Consider the following 13,327-nt stretch of genomic DNA (forward strand, 5'->3'; position numbering starts at 1 on the left):
TCAGGGATGTTTCAGTATGGAAAGATAAAGTTAATCTGCTTTTATTTTCTGTCTGGAAGTGATGACGGCCCGTTTGTGTGAAGTCCGCTAGCAGGGCTGTCATCCTCTCGGTCTCAGCCTCTAAGTGGGCATGGAACAGGAGTATCAAAGTAGTCCGTGGCCCATGCTCTGTGCAGGCAGGCTACATTTAGGGGATGCCAGTGTGGATGTCGAGGCCGGCGTCGCTCACGTGTCACTGGTCACCAGGGCGAATGTCTGCGCTGCATGAGGAGAAGAAAGGGAGAAGGTTTCTTTTCTGTTTTTTTATCGGTGTAAAAACAAAACAGCAGAGATAAAATAAAAAAAACGTAAAGATAATAATAATAATAATAATAATACATAACATTTCTATAGCGCTTTTCATAATTCTCAAAGACGCTTTACAACACATAATTTTAAAAATCCTAAAATCTATGCATTAAAAATTACAAAAAACAAACGATAAAAGCAAATAAGAACGTTCAGAGCACACAATCACACATTAAAAGCAGTTTTGAACAGGTGGGTTTTGATTAGTGATTTAAACGAGAGTTCGGTGCAGTCACGGATGATTTTGGGGAGAGATGTCCTGGGACAGGGATGTTGTATGTGTACAGATTGTAACGCCCTCTGAGGCTGATTTTTTAACTCGTGATTTTGGGCTATACAAAATAAATTGAATTGTAAATTGAATTGATTGTAAAAATAAACGTTATATGTCTTTAAAAAAACAGATTGGACTGGGTGGAATAATGAATATGTGACTGATTCCGTTGGCTTTGCTTATTATTTTTGGGCAACAATTACTCAGACTTGGAAGCCGATAGGTAGTAAATGTTGGATATTCGTCAAGTTATGTTGGTTTTATTAAGCTACGGTTTGAGGTGATACAATACATTTGTGTTTCATACAGTATAAACACTCAATGTCTGTCTTCTAAGATTACATTTTCCTTCCATGACTTTTACCCACTGGAGGATGCTGATTTTATAGAGGCGTGTCATTCCACAACCCGTAACTCCATTTCTTTTTCTGTACTTGGCCCATCAAAAAAAATGTTTGGCAATAAATTCTGAAAAAAATTCCACAATGTCTGATATATTATTTTTTAAACATCTTCTATTGTATTCGACTAATTTATTACGTATTATGCCATGAACCGACAAATTAAACCCCACATGTGTAAGCACAGGATGATAACTCTTCATGTCATTATCCCATTCATGTACTTTGGAAGACCACATCATGCTGTGTTATGTCAGAGCGTCTTTAAAAGTGCAGATTCCAGATTGGGAGCATTTCAATTGTCATACACTCTGTCATATTCATTGAATGTGTTTAATTTCTAAATCTGTCCTTCTGGTCACATGACATCTATTGTTCTGTCCATCCTGGAGAGGGATCCTCCTCTGTTGCTCTCCTGAAGGTTTCTTCCCTTTTTTCCCGTGAAGGGTCATTTGGGAAGGAAAGGTAACTTACAAGCCAACATGTTGTTGTTGTTGTTGTTCTTGGCTTTCTTGTCGTCTGTGGTCAGCTGCTTGGAGGAATCCAACCTCTTCTCCAGCCTCTCCTCTCCGGCGGTTCGCTGCGTTACGTCCGGTTCCTCGTCCCTCGGCTCTGGGCTCGGCGTCTCGGCCTCCGGAGTCTGGAAGCTACAATCAGCAGAAGCAGAATGGGGTCACACTCTGCCACATTTACTCCTTCAATCCTTTTTGGGCTTATAGAAAACAAAAGATACCATAGATGGCCAAGTTTGGATTCGAATTTTGACATCATTGTGTTTTTTAGACAAGGACCGTGCATGAACCTGCGCATATGCACCTCCATAAATAAAGTCTTCCCGAGTTCACACGAGTCATCGCTGTGGCCTGGTATTGCTCATCTGTATATTTATGCATATTTGAGTGCATTAAATCAGCAGGTATCATGTCTGTAAGGTACCAACGGTTCTGATGCGGCTCTGGACAGGAGCATCAGTACCATACAGGACAGAGTGAATATCCCCTCTGGATACGATGTTCATCTGTTCATCATCATAAGGACCCAACGGTACTGATGGGACTTCCTTTATGGATGACACTTGATAAGATAATCCTTTATGAGTCTCGCATCGGGGACATGTACGTTTTCACAGCAGTAAGGTGCAAACAAGAGACAAGAGAGTAAAAAAGGAACAAGATCAAAACAAACAAAGCAAATAAACGATCAATAAACAATAATAAAAAACGGTAAAGACTCCACGACAACTGCAATATCAAATATTTATATAGCACAGGTTTTAAGTATTTTGTGGTCGACTGGGAGGGATGATGGACAACATCATCTTCCTGTTTCCCACCACTTCCACCGGAACGACTCAATACCGACGGCGATCAATCAACTTGCCGTGCTAATATCATACGATGTGTTCTGCAAACTGGTCCAGCCCTACGCACCGATGAAGGTAGGTGACGTCAATATCGGATGGCATAACACACACACACACACACACACACACACACACACACGCAGACACCTGTTTTCAGTGGTGGTGTTTGTGGGCGAGCTGGTCAGATCTTGCTCTCGGCTTTCTTCGTCCTCAAAAGGCTGAAGGTTGATGATCTCCACACGCCGAGGCTGTGTGCCCAGGTCCAGAATCACGACCCTCTGGCTCTCACACAGCTGAACACATTGAATTGGAACACAAAGAGATGATGACCGTGACAGAGAAATGGATATTGACAAACAATTCATTATGTCGGCATACAGCATTTGACATGTCTGACAACAGAGGTCAGTGAGTGGATGAGTACATAAATACAAAAAAATATGTGAGGAAATAAGTCACATTTAAAAATATACTAGTAGGTGGATGAATGTTAAAACAACAAGTGACTGACAGAATAAGTAATGACATAATATTATTTTTTCTGACTGCTATAGAATGGCAGTCGAGCAGGACACCAAGGAGGATGTTGGCATCGTTGTTGAGTGTTTCCTGTCTGTTTGTGTTATCTTTTTATATGTACATACATTTACATATGTATGCATATATATGTGTATATATATATATATCAACAGGCGCTGCTGCTCCACAGACATCATTCATAGAGCTCCTGTCTGGTCAACAGAAGGCTCTCCAGCCTCCAGCACATATCCTCCCCCCAGGGCTGAGTCCTCTCACCCCTGATGTTCAGCCTGAATACAGATTGTTCTCATTTCCAGGCTCGTTCTTAGTGAGTTTGTGGAATGGTGTGACAGCTGAATGCAGCCAAGACCAATAAGATGATTGTAGACTTCTATATAAAATAAACTGAATTGAATGGGAAAGCACAATAGCCTTCTCGTTCATCTGTCGGTTCAACACTGATCACCATCAAAACCAAAAAGGGCCTCCAGAGTACCGTGACTGGCTGCTCCAAAACCACAAGGTCATGGTTTCTGATCTGAGCCCATCCTAGAGGACCTCGGGTGAAAAGTAGCCCAGACCCCCGCTATCAACCTGGAGAGAAACCCCTTAAACTTCCCAGACTACACTCAGAAGATTTCTACCACAACAGCAGACTATCTGCTGTGTGGCAGAACCTGGCCGGCATAACAGACTTTGTTGATAATAAGTCAAGATAAAGAATAGCACTAGACCTATCTTTTTTTTTTACTTTCAAGGGAAAAGCAAAAGTGAAAAGGAATAGAAGCAGTTTCAGGAAGTGCCCCTCCCACGGTGCTTCCTGGCAGTACCTCATGGTCAGCCTGCGGCTCGTTCACACTCTGCAGGGTCGCGTCCCTTTCACGCTGCACCTCCTAGAGATCGAAACCAAATCTTGTCATATAATCTGTTTGTACAGTGATCATTAGAAAAGTGCATCTCATCCGTCATTATCTTTTCCTACTATACCGTGGATGCAAAATAAAAAATAAAAATAAATGCAGCACTTTTTTTTTTCTTGATTATTTTTCTAATTAAATAAAAAGAAATGCAGCACTTTTTTCTTGGATTATATGTTTACTTTTAAAAAATGCAATAAATTCTTTATTGATAATTTTTTTACATAAAAAGAAATGCAGCACTTTTTGGATAATAGCGTCAGCTAAATGAAATGTAGTGTCATTTCATAACCAACCCTAATCTAATCCATAGCAATGTTGAAAAAAATAAATATATAAAAAGTATAGAAATGCCAATTTGAATTTTTCAATGAAAAATAGTCTTACTATTACCGTGTAAAATGTTGATAATGTGATACTGTCTTTGCAGTTAATACAACCAAATTATAAATATGTGTTTAGGTATTGGCATTTTACCCTTAATTATATTAATATATTGTATTGATACTTTATTTACTATTTTGTATGATTGTATGCCTGTGCATCTATGTGTAGTGTGCACATACTTTTCTTTTTCATATGCATCAAGAATATAAAACAAAAAAAATACAACTTAATCAACATTTGAAATGCTTTTTAAATAAATTTAGTATTTTTAGGTTTGCATTTGTTTTTGATGAAAACTGGTAGTCAGAACAGTGTGAAATATACAATTACTGAAAGAAAAATAAATATCTTATGAACCTGAGGTGCACGTTCTGTGTGAGTCTCTACAGCCTCAGCATCCGCCCTGCTCTCCTCCATGTGAGCCTCCTTCAGTTGCTGCAGAGCCGCCTCCAGCTCCACAGGGTCTGCACACGCCCCCTCCGCCTGGACCCGGCTCTGCTCACACACACAGACAGACACACACACACACCCACACACACAAATATTTGACAGAATTCAAAGGTAAGCACAATAGCTAGTTTCTAAGCTGAAACAATAAAGGTTATATGTGTATGTGTATATATATATATGTATATATATATATACTGTATATATATGTATATATGTGTGTATATATATGTGTGTATATAGATATATATATGTGTATATATATATATGTGTGTATATATACATATCTCTTTTTGTATATGTGTGTGTGTGTATAAGTGTGTGTGACATCACCTGCTGGATAAGTAAATGGTTGTCTTTGCTGAAGGAGGGCGAGCGGGATGGCGTTTCCCTCTTCTTCTCCCGGAGTGAGGAGGCCTGCTGGTTCCTCCTCATCCTCTCCTGCTGCTCCTCCACGCTCATTCTCGTTCGCCCCGCCTCTCTCTCCCCCAGCCCCGTCTGATCCACCGAACTCCTCGGGCGGTCCTGGACCAGGACAAGAATCCGTGTTACTTATCTTTCGTTGAGCAGAAATCTTAACATTTTATCGAAAGAATATTTTGTCTCTGATGATGCTGAGGACAAAAACCTACACATCTGGATTCGGGCTTCTTGGTCTTCCTCATGGTGACGTAGGAGGCAATGGTGGAGGACTCTGGGGGGCTCATGGGAGATTTGGTCCTGGGAGAAATGATGCCCACTGGATAGAGAGGCACTGTTGGGATAGAGATGGAAGGGATGATGTCACTTCCACGATAGCACACACGGCGTCGGGCTGATTGCTCATTCAACATGGTTAATTTCACAATAGGTACAAGACGTGTTGTTAAAGAACACACGAGACGTTCAGGGACATCGTGGCTGTTCATCAGGACCGTGTTATTTTAAAATTATTTTAGAAGTGTTTCCGTGCGGAAGAATGGATCAACTTTATTTTCACTGCTACAAATACAATAAGAACAAAATACGAAATCTATATATATACGTGTGTATGTATATGTGTGTATATATATGTGAATATATATACATGTATATAAATATATATGTATTTATTTATATATATTCATATATATATATATATATATGTTTTAGAAGTGTTTCCGTGCAGTAACAGAAGTATGGATCAACTTTATTTTCACTGCTATAAGTACAATAAGAACAAAATAATATATATATACATATATGTGTGTGTATATATATATGTATATATATGTGTATACATATGTATATATACATATGTATATATGTATTTATATATACATATAAATAAGGAGGACAGAAAATGAATTAAGTATAAATAAATGCATGAATAAATACAAGAATAAATAAATAAATGCTTAAATAAATGTATAAATAAATAAACAAATTTAGGAATAAATGTCCTGTTCAGGTATAACTTATATTTATTTATTCTTGTATGTATTTATACATTTATTTAAGCATTTTATTTATTTATTCCTGTATTTATTTATGCATTTATTTATTGCATACTGCAATATATACTAGCCTGGAAGTAAAACAGCTGTCCCAGATGTTACCCGGGATGTGCAAAGAGGCACACGTCGTACACACACCACAGCACGAGAGCCACCGGCATGCAGAAACCTTCCCGGAATCTCATGGCATGGAGTGGATATCTTTATATAAGCATATTGTGTATTTGTGATTCATAATACATCTTTTGGGGGCGACTGTGGGTCAGTGGTTTGCAAGTCTGTTTCTCAATCAGGGGGTTGGCGGTTCAATCCCCGCCCTAGTCAATGTGTCTTTGAGCAAGACACTTAACAATAAATTGCTCCCTGTAGCTGCGTCTTTGAGTACCTTAAAAAGCGCTATATAAGTTACATTTATGAGTCGTAGTATTATAATGAGTTGCGAAATATTCTGAAAGCTGGAAACAATGGGAAAATGTTCACGTGTTGCTTAGCAACTATCCACTTGCGGAACTATTTATGTTGGCAGAATCAAATAAATTATTACAAATGCAAACATGTTGTGGCTTCTAAACTAATAAAGGGAGTTTGTGGAGCATAACAATGTCTTACACTCACTGCTGAATATCAGATTAGTGTCTGAGCATCAGCTTTACATACGTCTGGAGCTACCTTTAGCAGCTGAAGTGTCCTTCGATGTGTCCTTACTCTCAGCAGGGCTCTCGGACTTGTCCTTGTCTTCACTGTTGGCCTCGTCCACTTCCTCCTTCACCGTGGTCAGCTCAGGCTCGCTCTTATAAAGCCGGTAGTCTGGAGCTTGCTGTGAGGAAGAGATCACGCAGGGTCAGAGCACACACACACACACACACACACACACACACACACACTCACACTCACTCACTCACACACACACACTCACACACACACACACACACACACACACACTCACACTCACACACACACACACACACACACACACACACACACACTCACACACACACACTCACTCACACACACTCACACACACACTCACACTCACACACACACACACACACACACACACACACTCACCACACACACACACACACTCCTCACACCTCACACACACACACACACTCACACTCCCACTCACCTCCACACTCACACTCACACTCACACTCACACTCACACTCCACTCACACTCACACTCACCACACACACACACTCACACACACACACACACACTCACACACTCACTCACACACTCACATACTCACACACACTCACACACACACACTCACACTCACACACTCACACACTCACATACTCACACTCACACTCACACACTCACACACTCACACACCACATCACACCACACTCACACACTCCACCTCACATACTCACACACTCACACTCCTCACTCCACACTCACTCACACCTCCTCCACCACACACTCACTTTCACACTCACACTCACACACACACTCACACACGCAGGGGTTCTTTTGTTGCCATATCTGCATGGAGGTATAATGTATTTGATAGAATGAGTACAGAATGTCGATGTGGATGATTTGGGCCCGAGCACCAATCAGCAGCCAGTCTGTGAAGCTTCTCTTCCTCCTTCTGTTTAATGGATTGTGGATGTCTGGATCGTTGAAATTGAATAGATTATTAGTAAGCTTTATATTTGTAGTCTTTGAGTGCATCGTTGGGGTGCTTGAGATTGTGCACATGCTCAAAATAGGTGAAAATACATATTTAATTTGGCTCTTGAGCTCTGGTGGGGCAAATTGGCTCAATAACACCCAGAGTCAAAGTCCTACCTTCTTCTTGCACGTGGCTGTATATAATTTGGTTGGTGTATGAACATGTGCATATGTAAAAGTAGACCATAAACCCAACAATAAGTCAGCCATGTCCTTCCATGTGCAATTTGAGGCAGTCCTAAAGAAGTCTTCCTACAGAATGAACTAGATCTACCTCGAGTTTGGTCAGGACCATCCACAGACCTTCACAACGCAACGCTAACAAACTCTTTGAGTTTTCATGGAACAATCTTGCTGTGGAATGGAAGCCATTCTGGCAATCCTCCATGAAACAGGAAGTTGTAAAAATGTCCAAGAATGTCCAATCTGCACACCGGTGAACCTGACAGGCGGGTGAAGGTGCGAGGGCCCGATCCTGACTGCTTAATGCTGTTAATATAAGTACAAATCCAAAATGTACTGGGAGTCTTTATGAGATAGTTGTAATTTTACATGGAAATGTATGATAGTTTAAGATAATAGCTGTAAGTTAACTAGAACATTTTTGAGAAATTCCTTAATAGGTCATATTTAATTTGACAATAAACTCATAGCTTTACATGGAAAAGTCGTATTTTAGCATTTATTTATGAAATAGCATTCCTTGCATTGGCTATTTATAACCCGTGACTGAATAGCATAGTTTACAGATAATGGATGGATGGCTCTTTATAGCACCAATGAGCACATAGCACAGGAATAAATGGTGCTGTAAAAAGTACTTTTGAATGAGCAAGACATTCAAAACACATATGTAAAACATCACCCTCATAAGAATGGAATTCCACACATGAATCCACGTAGGGACCAGAATTGGTCTGATTATGACAGTGACGGCTGGATGGAGCATGGAATCGAAGGGGTAGGGGGAGGAAGCGAAACAACACCGACATGAGTCCAACTCGTTAAGGAATAAGTCTCCTTAGTGTGGATCAAGGGCGGATTGGAGATGATGAAAACGATGCACATGGATGTAAAAATGTCCGTGAGCCCACAGAATCTTCAGGTCATGGTGGAGCAGAGATGCGGACGGAGGGAGCAGATATGTGTGGTGGGGGGGGGGGGGGGGCATGAAGGTTTCTCGGTGGTTCTTACGCTGTGCACTCCGTTCCTGGCGCCGCCGGCTTTGCGGTCCTCGGGGCGGTGCATGTGGGGGGGCAGGCGGCCGCCGGGGTGTGATTGGTGGGGGGGCACGCGAGGGGGGCGCTCCGACGAATCGTAGTACTGGGGGAGGGGCGGGCGGGGGGGCACGCCGTCGTCCTCCTCGAGAGGACCGAGGGGCGGCGGCAGCGTCGCGACTGCCTGTTGACGGTGAACACAGACGGTCTCACGCTAAGGAAATCAAACGCTCCGACTGGACCGGACCAACAGCTGCTGCTGGACTTATGTTCTGACCAATGAGCTGAAAGACGATGGGAGCTGCAGAGAGTAACGTCTGCATGTACCAATCACAAACACAAAGGCCAGTGGTCAAACTTGCACCGATAAGACCAGCATTGGCTTTGTGTTGAGCCTGAACGCACCACGGCTCAGAGCTGTTACCTGAGCTCAACAGGTTAAAGGCAATGATGGGCGCAGCAGAGCCCGTTGCCGATCAAAAAACGTCACTATGGTTGCTTGGAGGTTTAGTTTTGACGCAGACAATAAACAGATGCAATGTCCGGTTTGTAATGTGAAAGGTTATTTATTTATGAACCAATATTTATACGTTCCTTGTCCAAACCCATTTGTCTATTCCCAAAAAATGTAAGAAATCAAAAACACAAGTCACCTGTTCTTCCACTGTCAAAAAACGGTGTGCTCCTACCAATCTAGCAACACCTGGCCCTAGTGCCCCGGCTGTTTATGTTAGTCTCTGTCTTAATTGACAGTGGCCATCGCCCCCTAGTGGTGGGAGGTCCAACAAAACAAAAAACAAACAAAATGGCTCTTAAAGGCGCCACACAAAGTTAGTCATCAATCTGACTGTATCTTGGAATACACATTTAAAAAGTGCCGCATTACCAACTGCCTGTATTTGGCAAAACCGTTCACAGATTCGGTACGTCAAGCGCGTTTGAAGATTTGTATCAAGCTGAATTAAGTGAAACCAGTCAGAAGAAAATCAATGGAAACACTGGTTAGAGCCTTAGCTGCATGTCCATGTCTCAGTGAGTGTACTAGTTAAATCTTGTCTTTTATTGGCTCTTGCAAACTGCTATTAATTAGCTCCTGGCCATGTGCTTCATGTAACTCTTGTTAGCCTGCAGCAGGTGTCTCTGGGATACCCGCTCGGCCTTTATGATGAAGATGACGGTTGCTTTCCATACCAAAATCACAGACTCATTCTGTCTCCGAAAGGACTTTTAAGACGCTAATTAAGATCTGAAAGCTGAGAGTGGTGTGAATGTGTGTGTGTGTGTGCTGTGTGTGTGTGCCTTACCTCATCCTTCTGTAGACTGGAGAGCGGTTTGGAACCAGGTAAACCTGCTGAATAAGATAATATGGAGAGAAGAACTTGTAATATCTTCGATGATAAAAGACATTTGAAAAAGCATGACGTGATGTAAACCATCAGATAAATATGAAATTAAATCGGAGAATGTCACTGAAAGGAACAGTGTTTAAGATTTAGAGGGATTTATTTCCAGATATGGAATCTTACATTCACAACTATGTTTCCATTGGCGCACAATAACCTGAAACTATTGTTACTGTAGTTCTCTACACGCGACTCGATGACATTAAGTGCTCCACATTGCTGCTGTAAGTGTCACTGGTGTCTCACTGCTGTCTGTGCTCCGCTGGGGCTTATTCTTGGCCAGCGCCTCCATCACGTCCTGGATCCTCCACAGCTCCTTCTGGATCTGGATGTGCCGCTGGCTAGGAGGTTCTGTCTGAGGACACACACACACATATATATATATGCTGTTAAAAGCTTGAACACCACCCCAAAGATATGGCGCCGTACGTGATGGCGGCTGTGTTGCGAGCTCCCGGATTTTGTAGTAGTTTTTTGTTATTTATTCTTTTTATTGCGACTATTTTTGCACAAAACGTTAGCAGCCAGTTAACGTACGACAGATGCACACTTCTGGAGATTGGATCGGCAGTTGCTCGCCGCCTACCAGAGTTTTTCAACTCTTACTCGGACGTCCCGCCAGGAACAGTAGCGGAACTATCTCCGTCCATTTTAGGCGCGATCTCACGCAAACGTCGCCGACGGAGGGGAAGCGAGCTGGCGTGCTGGTTAGGCTGAGACGCCGAGCCAATCGACCCCACTACCCACCATTTTACTGGCAAATGTACAGTCTTTGGACAATAAGCTATGCGAGCTACAGGCTCGTATTCAATTCCACCGGGAAACTAAGGACAACTGCATCATCTGCCTTACGGAGACATGGATGTCGAGGAGGTTACCGACTCAGCCATCGAGCCGGCAGGATTTTCCATCCACCGCGGACAGAACAAAGACTCTCTCTGGTAAAGATCGTGGAGGGGGTATGTCTCATGATAAACAGATCTTGGTGCAACCAAAGTCATGTACATACTCTCAAGTCGTTCTGTTCCCCGGACCTGGAGTACCTAATGCTCATGTGTCGACCATTCTGGCTACTGGGAGTTTACAGCAGTCACCGTAACTGCTGTGTACATTCCGCCTCAAGCTAACACGACATAGCGCTGAAGGAACTCTACGGGCGATCAGCGAGCAGGAGTCGGCACACCCGAGGCTGCTTTCATTGTGGCGGGGACTTCAACAAAGCGAACCTGAAGAAAGTTCTCCGGTTCTACCAACACATAACAAGCAACACGCGGGGGGAGCGGATTCTCGACCACTGCTACACTCCCTTCCGGGATGGATACAAAGCCCTCCTCCACCCACCGCTCGCAAATCGGACCACCGCTCCATCCAACTACTCCCGCCTACAGGCAGAGGCTTAAGCAGCAACCAATCGCTGTGAAGGAAGTGCAACGCTGGTCGGACCAATCGGAGTCTATGCTACAGGACTGTTTTGAACGTGCTGACTGGGATATGTTCAGGTCGCTCGGACAACAACGCCAGTGAGTACGCGTCCTCAGTCACCGGGTTCATCAAGAAATGCATAGATGACGTTGTTCCTACCAAGTCGGTTCGGATTTATCCCAACCAGAAACCGTGGATAAATGGCGATGTTCGCGCTGCACTCGCCGCGTAACACCGCCTTTGACTCGGGAATATGGCGGAATACAAAAGAGCCCGCCACGACCTCCGTGAAGACCATCGGCTCTGCCAAGCGGGAGTTCAGGAACAAGGTGGGAGGAAAAGCTCAAGAGCCATGACGTGAGAGGTGTGTGGAAGGGCCACAGACAATCACGGACTTCAGAGGGAGAATCAGCGGTGAAGAGAACTCCTCTACCTCCCTCCCAGGCGAGCTAAATACATTCTTTGCTCGGTTCGACGTGAACGGCAGCCCGAAGGCAGCGCCGCCTGAGGAGACCAGCCTGCTGATCATCTCAGAGGCTGACGTGCGCAGAGCCTTCAAGCCGGTGGACATCCGGAAGGCGGCAGGTCCCGACCACATCCCGCGGCGCGCCTCAGAGCATGTGCAGACCAGTTGGCAGGAGTCTTCGCAGACATCTTCAACCTCTCCCTGTCCCAGGCTGTTGTTCCTGAGAGCTTCAAGATGTCCACCATTGTGCCTGTCCCCAAACACCCCAAGGTAACCTGCCTGAATGACTGGAGACCCGTAGCCCTCACCTCGATTGTCAGTAAATGCTTCGAGAGGTTGGTCAAGGACTTCATTTGTTCCATGTTGCCTGCCGCTGGACCCATCGCAATTTGCATATCGTCAAAACAGATCCACCGACGACGCAATTGCCATGGCACTTCACACCGGCCTTTCCCACCTGGAGGGGAGGAACTGTTGTGTGCGAATGCTGGTTGTGGACTACAGCTCAGCTGCTCAACACTATTGTTCCCGCCAAGCTCGACACCAAGCTCAGAGGTCTAGGCCTGCACTCTACCATGTGCAGCTGGATACTGGACTTCCTGTCGGGCCGCCGCCAGGTGGTGAGGATGGCGGTACCACCTCAGAGCCGCTGACCTCAACACGGGAGCCCCTCAGGGATGCGTGTTGAGCCCTCTCCTCTACTCCTGTACACCCACGACTGCACGGCCATGCACAGCCCAACGTCATCATCAAGTTTGCTGACGACACAACAGTGTTGGGGCTGATCACCGACGACGACGAGACAGCCTATAGGGAGGAGGTTGGATCACTGGTACAGTGGTGCCAGGAGAACAGCCTCGTCCTCAACGACAAGAAGACCAAGGAGCTGATCGTGGACTACAGGATGCGGAGAGGAGTGCACACCCCATCTCCATAACCGGCGTTGCAGTAGAGAGGGTCAGCAGCAACAAGTTCCTGGGCGAGCACATCTCCGAGGACCTCAC

At 44.2% G+C, this 13,327-nt stretch overlaps 1 protein-coding gene across 7 annotated transcripts in view; it reads right to left on the bottom strand.

The window, feature by feature from the left end:
- Window positions 1–25: 25 nt before the first annotated feature.
- LOC130200328 (pleckstrin homology domain-containing family A member 5-like) overlaps window positions 26–13,327 on the bottom strand; it is a 114,943-nt gene continuing 101,641 nt past the window's right edge. For 5 of the 7 annotated variants that reach the window (XM_056424524.1, XM_056424523.1, XM_056424520.1 and 2 more), the window contains 10 exons: window positions 10,682–10,790; window positions 10,337–10,383; window positions 6,789–6,948; window positions 5,289–5,410; window positions 4,990–5,181; window positions 4,567–4,704; window positions 3,736–3,798; window positions 2,534–2,679; window positions 1,498–1,670; window positions 26–260 (listed from right to left, as the gene is read on the bottom strand). In XM_056424524.1, coding sequence (XP_056280499.1) covers window positions 226–260; window positions 1,498–1,670; window positions 2,534–2,679; window positions 3,736–3,798; window positions 4,567–4,704; window positions 4,990–5,181; window positions 5,289–5,410; window positions 6,789–6,948; window positions 10,337–10,383; window positions 10,682–10,790 — 1,185 coding nt within the window. In that variant the 3' untranslated portion in view covers window positions 26–225. The remainder of the gene's footprint in view (window positions 261–1,497; window positions 1,671–2,533; window positions 2,680–3,735; window positions 3,799–4,566; window positions 4,705–4,989; window positions 5,182–5,288; window positions 5,411–6,788; window positions 6,949–10,336; window positions 10,384–10,681; window positions 10,791–13,327) is intronic. The other 2 variants (XM_056424521.1, XM_056424522.1) reach the window with 2 other exon arrangements.

This window comes from Pseudoliparis swirei, chromosome 10 (genome assembly GCF_029220125.1).
Source record: "Pseudoliparis swirei isolate HS2019 ecotype Mariana Trench chromosome 10, NWPU_hadal_v1, whole genome shotgun sequence".
NCBI classification, from domain to species: Eukaryota; Metazoa; Chordata; class Actinopteri; order Perciformes; family Liparidae; genus Pseudoliparis; species Pseudoliparis swirei.